This window comes from Colobus angolensis, unplaced genomic scaffold (assembly GCF_000951035.1).
Source record: "Colobus angolensis palliatus isolate OR3802 unplaced genomic scaffold, Cang.pa_1.0 Scaffold443, whole genome shotgun sequence".
Classification (NCBI taxonomy): domain Eukaryota; kingdom Metazoa; phylum Chordata; class Mammalia; order Primates; family Cercopithecidae; genus Colobus; species Colobus angolensis.
Genome location: NW_012117855.1, coordinates 651807 through 663325, shown reverse-complemented (window position 1 = coordinate 663325; position 11519 = coordinate 651807). Strand labels below are relative to the sequence as shown.

The 11519-nt window shown below is 59.3% G+C and overlaps 1 protein-coding gene across 2 annotated transcripts in view; it reads left to right on the top strand.

Moving 5' to 3' along the window:
* Positions 1-1968: 1968 nt before the first annotated feature.
* Positions 1969-11519, top strand: part of UBE2I (ubiquitin-conjugating enzyme E2I) — a 13219-nt gene continuing 3668 nt past the window's right edge. Inside the window, exons 1-6 of one of the 2 annotated variants that reach the window (XM_011957492.1) lie at positions 1969-2465; positions 3978-4054; positions 4248-4331; positions 5593-5665; positions 10057-10166; positions 10321-10400. In XM_011957492.1, coding sequence (XP_011812882.1) covers positions 2438-2465; positions 3978-4054; positions 4248-4331; positions 5593-5665; positions 10057-10166; positions 10321-10400 — 452 coding nt within the window. In that variant the 5' untranslated portion in view covers positions 1969-2437. Of the gene's footprint in view, positions 2511-3977; positions 4055-4247; positions 4332-5592; positions 5666-10056; positions 10167-10320; positions 10401-11519 lie in introns of both variants that reach the window. The other variant, XM_011957493.1, reaches the window with a different exon arrangement.

The following is an 11519-nucleotide window of genomic DNA, read 5'->3' as shown; positions in this document are numbered from 1 at the left end:
GAGGCCGCGCCTTCCTCCTGCTCGGGGAGCGGCTTCCGGGGTCACTGTCGCCCCGCGGACGGAGAGGATGGGCCGCGGGGGAGAGTCTTGGATTGCAACATCGCTGGCTCGCGGGGGTGGGGGCCGGCGAGCGGGCTTGTTTTCGGTGCCTTAAAACCAAAACAAGTCTAAGTTTTCCTGCGCCTCTGAAGATGCTGCCCTGGCGCTTGCTGGGGCCCTGAACGTGAACGCCTCGCTGGAGGGAGAGTTTTATTGTTTTGGGGATGGGTTTTTACCGGTTGAATAGTGGTTGGCTCTGGTAGTTAACGTGCGTGGGAGGAAGGTAAGCGAATGATTAGCTGAGCTTGTGATCATGGCCTGTAGTCACGCTTGAATCGCAGAATGAAGTGGTTTCGTTTATATAATTGGAAGTTACGCTTAGTTTCTCTGTTTGCAAAGTGCCTGCCTTTGGGGAGTTCGGTTTGTTTCCTTTTATAGGACCTACCCCAGATGTTTCTTGAAGAGCAAGAAACATTGCGTTTGGGTAGAGAAGCTATGCAGCGGAAGACAGGACGGATCCTAAGTTTGTCCTGATTGCTCCTTCAGAGGTCCCTTCCCTAGACCACTGGGTGGTTGCTGGTGTGCGCTTGTGTGGTGTGTCAGGGTTTGGGATCTTGCTTCAGAAACATCCTGGGGGCCTGGGGCAGATCAGGTGCGGCCAGGTGAGCGTCTCCTGACTGCAGGTGCTTGGGTCTTGCAGAAGGGAATACCTCCCCAAGCCTGGGAGAGTTTGCATTTGGGTGCAGGAGGGCCTTTACAGGCTGCTTGTGCCAGCCGTCGTGGCGACCACCCGTTGAGGAGATGAGTGCGGTGGAGTTGTGGGAGGTGAGTGCTTTGCTCACCCTCAGCCAGGAAGTTGCTCGGAAGTCGGTGCTGTCAGCCAGCAGAGCTAGGCGGTGATCCGAGAAGCTAAAGCTCAGCCGGTCGCGGGTGCCCACAGGAGGACAGAAGGCAGGCCTTCGGGCCGCTCCTGGAGTGCTTGGCCCTGTCCCGGTTGCTGCAGTATCTGGGCCTTGCTTGGCTCTGATAGATGAGGGTTGTTTTTGTTTTTGCGTCATAAAAGTTTCCTGCTCTGAAGGGTCTAGTAACTGCTAGCCATTCACTTAGTGCTTATCTGTTCATTTGGAAGGGCAAATTCGATTTTCAGCAGGATTTTGAATGCTTGGTCTGTGTTGTGATTACATTGTAACAGATTGGCCACTTTCTCCAGGAGGCCAGTTGGGGGGGAGCAGGGGGAGGGGCCTGGCTTCTGCCTAGGACAGGGTGGGTGTGCACCTGTGGCTCCTTGCCCTGACGGGGCGGTTTCCTGTGAGACCACCCCGTGGTGCTGAGTGCTTTGGGGCAGGGGATACAGCAACATCAGCCAGATCTTGGCGGGAGGTCTCACAGGAGCACCCGTCACGACTTCTCACAGCGATCTGAGACAGCAATAACTAGGTGCTGGGACGGGGGCCTCTAGGCGGCTCTGTCCGGTCCTCAGCAGGAGGGCTGCCTGTGGCAGGGTCTCAGGCCTGGCTGGCCTTTCTGTGGCCTGGCCTTTCCTGGCTGTGAGGATCGTGTTGCCCATGGTCCTTCAGTGTCTGGAGCACTGGCCTGGGGCTTCAGAGACCTGCCTGATTCCTGGCCCCGCTCAGACCCCGGGCACTTGGGAGGTCGTGCCTCCTCAAAACGGCCGTTCGCCAGGCTGCTGTGCACCGCACCAGGCACAGGCTGTGGGCACTCATGAAGCCCACCCTGGAGCTGGGGAAGCGAGAGCTGTGAGTCCTCAAGCCACAGCTGGGCTGCTCCATGCGGAAGTGGAGGGTGGAGACACGTGCAGAGAGAGCCTTGAAACCGTGGTTGGCGGGAGCTGCACTCCGCTCTGGGCTCGAACCCTGCCTGCCCACGGCTCAGCCCAGCTGTGTCCCCCACTTTCTCCCTGTCTGGCCCCTGGCTTTCCCCCACCCTCACTTAGAGAAGGGTATAGGGAAGGGCAAATGGTCCAGAGGGCAGGCGGCCTGCGGGCTCCTCTGCATCCCCGTGAGGAGGGCATGGGGAGGGACATCCCGGTGGGGCCCAGTCTGGGGCTGCCTCCAGCCCGGGCTCCTGTCTTGGACTTAGTCGTGTAGCTGGAGGCCAGTGCCCGGATGGCCCCTGTCACCCTCTCGTGATGCCAGCACCTGCTGACTGGAGCACCTGGGTTCCTTTGCCTGATTTTTCTCAGGCTGCCCTGAGGATCCGTGTTTGGTGAAAAGGAGCCAAATCCACCTGCAGGGCAGGCGGCTCTAGCAGCCCCGCCTGGCTTCCAGCACCCTGGTTCCCTGGCGACACTGGACCTGCCTGGGCTTCCTTGATCCCAGCCCCACCCCTGATTTCTGCTTTGCTGCCTCGGGAAGTCGTTGTGCCGCCCAAAACCTGAATGTGGACCTCTCGGAGCTCCTTCCTTAGTGGGTCTGCTGGGGACTGGGCCGTGCCTTCCTAACAAGTGCCAGGTGAGGCTGCGGCGGCTCCGGCCCAGGTGGAGCTGCTGACCTGGCCCCTTCCTGCAGCTGTGAGGTGTGTGAGGTTCGTGGGCCTGCACAGGTGTGGGCGCCATCCAGGTCACCAGGGCCCTTGTAGGGACGGCCTCCCACAGCTTAGAAGGCCTGGCGCAGCCCCCCAGCTTTGTCGAGGTGGCCTTTGTTTGGCGTTGAGATACCAGACTTGGAGGTAGCGTCAGTGTTCCCATGGACTTTGAAAACGAACGCACACTTGGGTTTGAATTCTCTGGCAGGTTTCGTATCCTGAGTGCTGTTTTTCATGGTAAAGGTGACCACCAGTAGGGTGACAGGTGAGGGTGGTGTCAAGGCTGCTGGCCCTGTCTGCCTGGTGTCCCCGGGGACAGTGCAGGCCGACAGGCTCCCACTGGGAACCAGAAGGTGAAGGTGCCAAGCCCCTGAGGTCCCGTGCAGAAGTGTGGAGCTGGCATCTGGTGTGTGTGCCGCTGCCTCTGACCAGGGACCTGGTCCCGTACCCCATGCTCCTGCCCTGTCCCACAGGACCCGTCTGTCCCCTGAAGCCACAGGGACATGCTAGCGGCTGCAGGGTCTGGGAAGAGTGGCCCTGTGGGGGGCTCCTCTTTCAGCGAGGCTGAGCCTCTGCCCTGTGGTACTTGTTCCGCTCTGTCTTCAACATGGTAAAATCCCATCTCTACTAAAAATACAAAAATTAGCCGGGTGTGGTGGCGGGCGCCTGTAGTCCCAGCTACCCGGGAGGCTGAGGCAGGAGAATTGCTTGACCTCAAGAAACGGAGGTTGCAGTGAGCCGAGATAACGCCACTGCACTCTAGCCTGAGGGACAGAGTGAGACTCCGTCTCAAAAAAAACAAAAATTAGCCGGGTGTGGTGGCGGGCGCCTGTAGTCCCAGCTACCCGGGAGGCTGAGGCAGGAGAATTGCTTGACCTCAAGAAACGGAGGTTGCAGTGAGCCGAGATCGTGCCACTGCACTCTAGCCTGAGGGACAGAGCGAGACTCCGTCTCAAAAAAAAAAAAAAAAAAAAAAGAATATTAGGTGTCCCCCTGGCCCAGCTTGAGTCTCAGTTCTGAGCGCCTGATAGTAAGGCAGGGACCCATCCCTGCCTAGTCCCCAGCTGATGGTTCAGTGAGGACCCTGCCACGCAGCCTCCACAGGGTGGCAGCTACCGCCCAGCCACAGCGGCCCAGCCTCTCAACATCCGTCTCCACCGTGGAGCAGAGGCTGCGGCGCGTGTCGCAGACCGGGGTGGGGGGGGAGCTGTGGGGAAGGGGTCCTACCTGCCCCACACACCTGGTGATCTGGGAGCCACTCGTGGAGAGTCTCTGCTGGGCCGAGCTGGCGCCTGTTCGGAGCAAGACTGTCCACTGCAGGCCGTGTGCACGTGGCGGCGCGGCAGGAGTCCGCCCGCCTCTCCTCACCCCGTGCTCTGCCTCCTGTGTTCCAGGGACTCTGAACATGTCGGGGATCGCCCTCAGCAGACTCGCCCAGGAGAGGAAAGCATGGAGGAAAGACCACCCATTTGTAAGGAGGGCTTCGTTTCCGTGTGCGATGCCGCGGACAGCCCCCCTCGGCTGAAACTGCGCCCTCCCTGCTGGGAGGGAGCTGGTCGCATGCCTGGGTCGGGCTGGTGGGACTCTCGGGCTGGTTCTCTCGGTGGTTTTGGTCAAACAAGATGCCACCGCACTGATGTGCTTTTGTGATTGTTTTCTCTCAGGGTTTCGTAGCTGTCCCAACAAAAAATCCCGATGGCACGATGAACCTCATGAACTGGGAGTGCGCCATTCCGGGGAAGAAAGGGGTAAGAGGCACGTGCTGCTAGCCTCCAGCCTGTCGGGGCTCCACAGATGCGTGTGGCAGTGCCACGGGGAAACTGCTCAGATCCCTGCCGTCTTTGACGGCCGCCCTTGTCACAGGCTGCGGACAAGAGGTCAGATCCCCAGCTGTGGCCTGGCCCCCGCCCCGTGGGGACTTGAGCTCAGAAGGTGGTGCTGGCAAGGTTGGGGTGACAGCTGTGTCCCCGCTGAAGGCATTTCTGGTTGAGAAGGAAGCAGGCTGGGCCTGGCTGGGCACAGGGCTGAGCGGTGGCAGAGAGGAGGGATCTCTGGTGTGTGTTGGGAGCAGGCCTGAGGGGTGGGCACCCTTTGCCGGCTGGAACCCAGGATTCTGCTGTGTCCTTCCAGGTGTGGCTCAGGTCACGGGAGCTGGGTTTGCCGGAGAGCCACCCCGGCGTAAAGCCGCCTCCTAGAGAACCTCCTGGGGCACAGGACTGGCGACAGCAGCCTAGGATGCCTGCTCGGGGCCCCCTGTGTGTCTGTGGCCAGCAGGGCGGCCCGTGTGCCTGTCTTCTTTGCCCGGCTCCCATGAAGCACTTGGCCGGGGACTCCAGGCCGGCGTGCACATAAGGTTCATGCTCGTGAACCCTGAAGGAAGGAGAGAGCCCTGAGGTGTTGGTCCTGCCCGAGGCCTTGTTCCCTCCGGCCCATGCCACCCTCTGGGTTTCCCTCTGAAACTCAAAGCAGCTTCAGTCCCCCTGAGCTGAGCAGTCCCAGCAGGTCTCCGCTTTGCCTGAGACATGGTGTCACTTGAGTTTGTCGCTTGTCTGAGGCTCTGCTGAGCATGTGCCTTGCTCTTCACGTTACGGCGACGCAGGTGTGCGGCCCCGAGGAAGACGGGGGTGGTGTCGGATTGTGGGTGGCAAAGGCGCCTCGTCCAGGCAGGATCTGGGGCGGGGCTTGCAGAACCCCTGGGGCAAAGGTTGTGCTCTTGGTGCCACTGTCCCCGTGTGTGGCAGCCGCCGCCCCCGGCCCAGCCCCCGGCACGCGTCTCGTCCCCTTTCTAGGAGGGCCTTTCCGACTCACTCTCTGGGCACGGCAGAGGTCCTGACAGTCGTCTTGGTGGGGCCGGTCCAGGCTTCAGGCTGGTTTGGGAGCCGCCTCTGTCGGACTCGGGCCCCGGTGTCCTGGCAGTCCTGGGAGTTGTGTCCTAGAAGCGAGCTCCTTCCTCCTGGGCTGGCCTGAGGCAGGCGAGCAGCCATCTCACCACAGTTTGTTTCCCCACAGACTCCGTGGGAAGGAGGCTTGTTTAAACTGCGGATGCTTTTCAAAGATGATTATCCATCTTCACCACCAAAATGTAAGTAGCTCACTGTTCTGTGTCCTGGAAGTCGGCCTGTTCCGGTGGGCATTGGAGTCCTCTCCAAAGAGGCCCCTGGCTGTGGCCGTGGCGCCCTGGGCCAGGCGATCCACGTGGAGCTGGGAGGAAGATCACAGACTTGGAGGTCGGCTTTGATCCCCGATCCCTGGCTCAGGCTGCAGATTCAAGTCTGTTTCCAGCTCCGGGGGTGGGCGGTGCACGTAATAGACTTAGTCTCTCATTCCAGCTAATTGGCTGTGAAGCTCCAGAGTCCTGTGGAGGGAGGGGCTGTGAGATCCAGGCTGGAGCTCCTGGGCTAGGAGTGCCTGGACCCTCAGTGGTTGTGGGCGATAAAGACAGAGGATTTGGTGCCCACAAGACCCCGGCCCTGGACGGGATGGATGTGCAGAAGGACCGTCACTCAGAGTCTCACCCTCTGAGGATTTATCTTGCTGCAGCTTCTTACCGCTTTTCCTGTGGTCTCTCACGCTGTCTCCCAGCTGTGGCTGTGTCTGCAGCCCGGGCAGGCGTAGAGCAGGTGAACAGCAGAGGACGCGTGGGAAGAAAGGGCTGAGGCTGGGTTCGATAGCGAGCCTACAGCTAAGTTAATGATCTCAGTTCACAAAACTCAGGAGAGGAAGGAGAGGGCCGCCGCGTCTCTGCCCTCCCGTAGCTGGAAATCGGCGGGCCCTGTCTGTGGTGAGTTCCACGTGTTAACACGCGCCCAGCACCTGGAGAGCGCCTGGCCACGGCGCGGCGAGAGCGGTGTGTAAAAGCTCCCCTTGCGACTCGCTCAACACACACAAGTGTTTTCCACGGTGGCACCGACCGGAGGAGCTCGAGGGCTGCTGACGGCACCACGCGGCTGAGACTTGCCTCGTTTTGGATTGTCCTTTGCTGTTTGATTTTTTTTTTTTTTAACCATGAGTGGATATTAAGATGATTTATTTTAATTAGGAAAAACACAAGAATGAGACAGAGGAGCTGCTTTCATTTATTCTGTTCAACCATTTATTGGAATTCCAAGCAAATGCAGCGAGACGAGAAAAAGAAGTCACAGTGGAAGAGGTGGCGAGGAAGTCCGGGACAGCAGCTCACTAAAGCTGAGGCGCAAGCAAGGCTGGGCACGGTGACTCACGCCTGGAATCCCAGCACTTTGGGAGGCCGAGGTGGGAGGATCACCTGAGATGAAGACCAGCCTGGTCAACGTGGAGAAACCCCATCTCTACTAAAAAAAAAAAAATGCAGAAATTAGCAGGTGTGGTGGTGGGCACATGTAATCCCCGCTACTTGGGAGGCTGAGGCAGGAGAAGTGCTTGAACCCAGGAGGCAAAGTTGCGGTGAGCCGAGATCGCACCACTGCACTCCAGCCTGGGCAGCAGAGCAAGACCTTGTCTCAAAAAAAGAAAAATAATGCAGGACATGGTGAAGGAAACAAAACTAAATAAATATAAAAATAAAATAGAGATTGAGATGTACACAAATTTGCTTTTACATCATTTCAATGAGCAAGGATTTAAAACTATGCCATTCATAGCAGCTTGAAATACATTGGAGTACGACGAAAGATGGGTTCGGGACTTCTCTGCTGAAAACTGTAGAATATTCCAAGGGAAGCCCAGGCTGGCGTGAGCAGTAACAGCTCTGCTTTGCGTGTGGAGGGGAAGACACGGTGTTGCACAGGCAGCCCTTCTCTCCAGGCCCGTCTGTGGATTCTGTGTGATCCCAGCCGGAGTCAAGCACGTGTTGGGGGAAACTGTCCCGCGGACTCTGGAAATGCAGAAATACAGAGGCCTTGGCGTCTCGGTAGGGGTGGCGAGACCCAGGCTGAGGCACTGTGGGTGCACAGCACAGCCCCCCACCCCGTCACCCCCGCCAGATCTGCCACGGGACGCGTTGATAGAGACTGGGATTGCTGAGAAGACAGGCAGGCAGACCTGCGGACAGAGTGAGGAGTCTGGAGGCCACGCTGGTGGTGGCTTGGGCTGTGACAGGACCAGTCCGAAGGGATATTCCGGCAGGAGACACGGGCCCTGCCTCCACCATAGAGAAACAGCTTCCAGATGGATTGTGGTGCCCAAGCAGAACAGCGTGGAGAGGAAGACCCAGGAGGGCTCGCGAGCTCCGGGCAGGCAGGGGTCTCTTCGCCGGGGATGCACTGAAGTGCTGGCCAGGGGGACACCGACGACGTGACTAAATGGAAATTAAGAATCTCTCTCTGTCCTAAAGACTGCAGTTGGCGCCAGGCAGGTGGGCACACCGTCGTCTCTGTACGTATCTCCGCCCTCGCCCTGCATCTACCAAGAGCTCCTGGGAATCCGTAAGAAGGCAGACAGCCGTGAGGCCTCCACCCGGCCAGCAAATGCGGCAGGGATGCCTGGCTTTGCCAAAGAGTGGAAGCCTCCGCAGTGGGATCTGTCGTACCGCACAGGGGAGCAGACAGCCGCAGCACAGGGCAGCGGGAGCCCGAACCACCGCTGGAGGAGGCAGATGTTCTGAACGTTTCCCCTGGACGCTGCCTGCCGCGCTGGGGGAAGCCGAGCTCATGCTGTAGGGCCTGGCTGTTCCCTCGAGTCACTCGAGGTTCACAGAAACACACACGTGTGTCCACCAGAGGCACAGATGGGTGCCGGTGTCACCCCCACTTGCCACGGCCCAGACATCCCAGGATGACAGATGGGGAAGAGTGAAGAGGCCTCATGACAGCTGGCGGACAGTCCAGACGGGAGGGCACCCCCTTTCTGTTCCTTCTGCAAAGCGTGGCAACCTCCAAGCTGGAGGCCATGAGGAAGTAGGAGGCAGCCTCCACCTTGGGAGGGCCTGGCGGTGCTGGTGTCCAGCACCTCTGCCTTTCTGTGGGTAAGTTGTGATTGGTAGAAGAGATGAGATTGAGAAATCAGATTAAATTGAAATTAGGCACTTGTGTTTGCCAAAAGATTCTCTTAGAAGAGTAAAAAGTAGGGCTGGGCACAATGGCGCACACCTGTAATCCCAGCACTTTGGGAGTCCGAGGCCAGTGGATCGCTTAAGGTCAGGAGTTTGAGACCAGCCTGACCAACGTGGAGAAACCCCGTCTCTAATAAAATAGAAAAATTAGCCAAGTTTGATGGCGGGTGCCTTGTAATCTCAGCTACCCTGGAGGCTAAGGTGAGGCGGGAGAATGACTTGAACCTGGGAGGCGAAGGCTGCAGTGAGCCGAGATCGTATCACGTCACTCCAGCCTGGGGAACAGAGTGAAACTCCATCTCGAAAAATTTTAAAAGCAAAAACTCAAGCCCCGAGCAGAAGAGGCCTGTACGTGTCACTTGAAGAACTCCGAAGCAGTCGCAAGGAAGCAGTCCGGGCTGAAAGGGGCGCTCCGCAGTCACCGTGAGGCTCAGTTTAGCACCACGGAGTGTCCGCCATGCACCTCACCCAGGGGCAGGAATCCGCCAGCGACAGCCTGTGTGAGCAGCCTGGGAGCAGCACGGCTTGAGGGCCGATGTCGTGACCCCACGTTCCACAGCCACGCGCTCACGCCAGTGTTCACGCTCGGGATGGCCACGCGGCTGCTGGTGTCGCCTGTGGGCTCCTGCAGCGTGGGACAGTCTGCGGGGGTGTCCTCGCTGCATTCTCCAGGGAGTGTGCCCTGTGCGTCTCCGTGGTACCTGAAGTCCAGGAAGCTGCCCGTGGGTGTTGGAGTTGGGATCACGGAGCAGACGCAGCGGTCGGTAGGAGCGAGCGTTCGGGCAGCTGTAGGTGTTCGTGGCGCGTTGGCTTTGAGAGAATTCCTCAGGCTGCGCTGGACTTGCCGCACTGTGTGTCCTCCGTAGCACTGAGGGAGAATGTCCAGGGAAAAGACGGGAAATAGCCTAGAATATCAACTGTGATGGCCCCGATGGGGCTAATGGTGGCAAACTTCTTTGCTTTTTTGTAAAGAAATAACACAGGGTCCTAAAAGCCTGTGTGTCCTGGAAGCAGAGGGTCTGCGTCGGAACTGCTGACTCTGGAAGGGCCTTGGCCATGTCCCTGGACGTCTCCTGCAGCTCCTCCTGTCTCCCCTGAGTCTGGCCCAGCTGGGAAGGACGTGGGGGCCACAGGTTACGTGGCCACCCGGGGGCCTGTGTTCCCAGACTGCCTGGCTGTGCCGGGAGTTCTGTCCTGGGAGAGACACAGCTTCGTCTCTGGCCTGCGGCCGTGTCCCCAAGGCTCTGTCCCCTGCGTGCAGAGGTGGATATATCTTCCTCTTGTCTCCTCATGGCCACAGTTTTATGTTTTTGAAAAGTTCTTGGCCAAATAACCTGGCTGCCAACCCAGCGGCCCAGTGTGGGGAGGGGGGTGACGGGGGAAGGACACGACTCGGGGACAGTGCCTGCCTGCAAAAAGCGCTTCCTTTCTTCCTCCTCCTCCAGGTAAATTCGAACCACCGTTATTTCACCCGAATGTGTACCCCTCGGGGACAGTGTGCCTGTCCATCTTAGAGGAGGACAAGGACTGGAGGCCAGCCATCACAATCAAACAGGTACGGGGCCTCCGCCACCCATATGGGCAGGGCTGCCTCAGTCTCCCCTCCAGACGCGCGGGTCTGCAGTCATTCTCTGGCTGAGGCCGAGTTTCACGGTGTCTCCCTTTCAGACTGCTCACACCCGTGTCTTGTGTTTTTGTTTCTGACACAGATCCTATTAGGAATACAGGAACTTCTAAATGAACCAAATATCCAAGATCCAGCTCAAGCAGAGGCCTACACGATTTACTGGTTAGTAGCAGCCCTTGCCCTGCTGCTGGCAGCTCCTCTCCATCCCAGCCAAGGCCGCCTGGCAGGAGGGGAGTGGAGCACACAGGCTCACCCTAGAGACAGCCAGGGTCCACCCCTCCAGGGGAAGGTCGGGGGGCATAAACCCCGTGGGCAGCAGGCACCGACGCACACAGGGTCTGCGGTGGGCGTGGACGGTGCCGGAGCCCTGTCTGGGGGAGGGAGCAGGCCGGGTGACGGGGGTTGTCTTGGGCCCCTACTAGGAGGGGAAGGACCCTGGCCGTGGGTGCGGGAGGAGGCCATGCTGAGGGGCCTGTCCACCTGCTCAGCCTCCTGTGGACCCAAGCCTCCTGCACTGCCCCTGCTGCTTATCCCCACCCCCCCATACTTGGTTCCTCCTGTTGGGGGGCCCAGCCCAGCAGGGCTCAGTGATGTGATGCTGTCGCATAGACCCTGGGCTCCTGTGAGGTACTGTCCCTGTGAGGTGCTGCTGTGGCTACAAGGGTTCCTGTGGTCCTGGGGTCACTGTCTGCACTGAGGAGGGCCTGGTGTGAGTTAGGATGCAGACGACAGCCAAACAGTGCTGGGGACAGCAGGGAGGACCCTGACCTGAGCAGACGCCACGTGCCTGCCTGTCCTGTCCCCAGCCCTGGGGGCCGCCTCTGCAGCTGCTCTGGGCAGGTCCATAAGAAGGTGGGTCGGGGGCTCCGACCCCCACTGCCGCACCTGCAGTGTTGAGAAACCCAACCCCATCTCAGCGTGTGTCCCCACACCTCTGAGGGGGTCTCGGGGGCCCCAGTGGCTGGGGACCCAGGAGGCTCCCCCTATAGCCACCCCACATGTGCCTGCCACCATGGGCATCGGAGGCCTGGTCCCTCCAGGGGTATCTCCTGGTCGCGAGTGGGAGGCTGAGGGGTCACCGTTGCCCTAAGCCCAGCCCGCACAGGTTATGAGGAAAAGCACCTGGTTTGGGCCGGGCGCAGTAGCTCACACCTGTAATCCCAGCACTTTGGGAGGCCAAGGTGGGCGAATCACGAGGTCAGGAGTTCGAGACCAGCCTGACCAACATAGTGAAACCCCATTCCTACTAAAAATACAAAAAACTAGCCAGGCGAGGTGGCG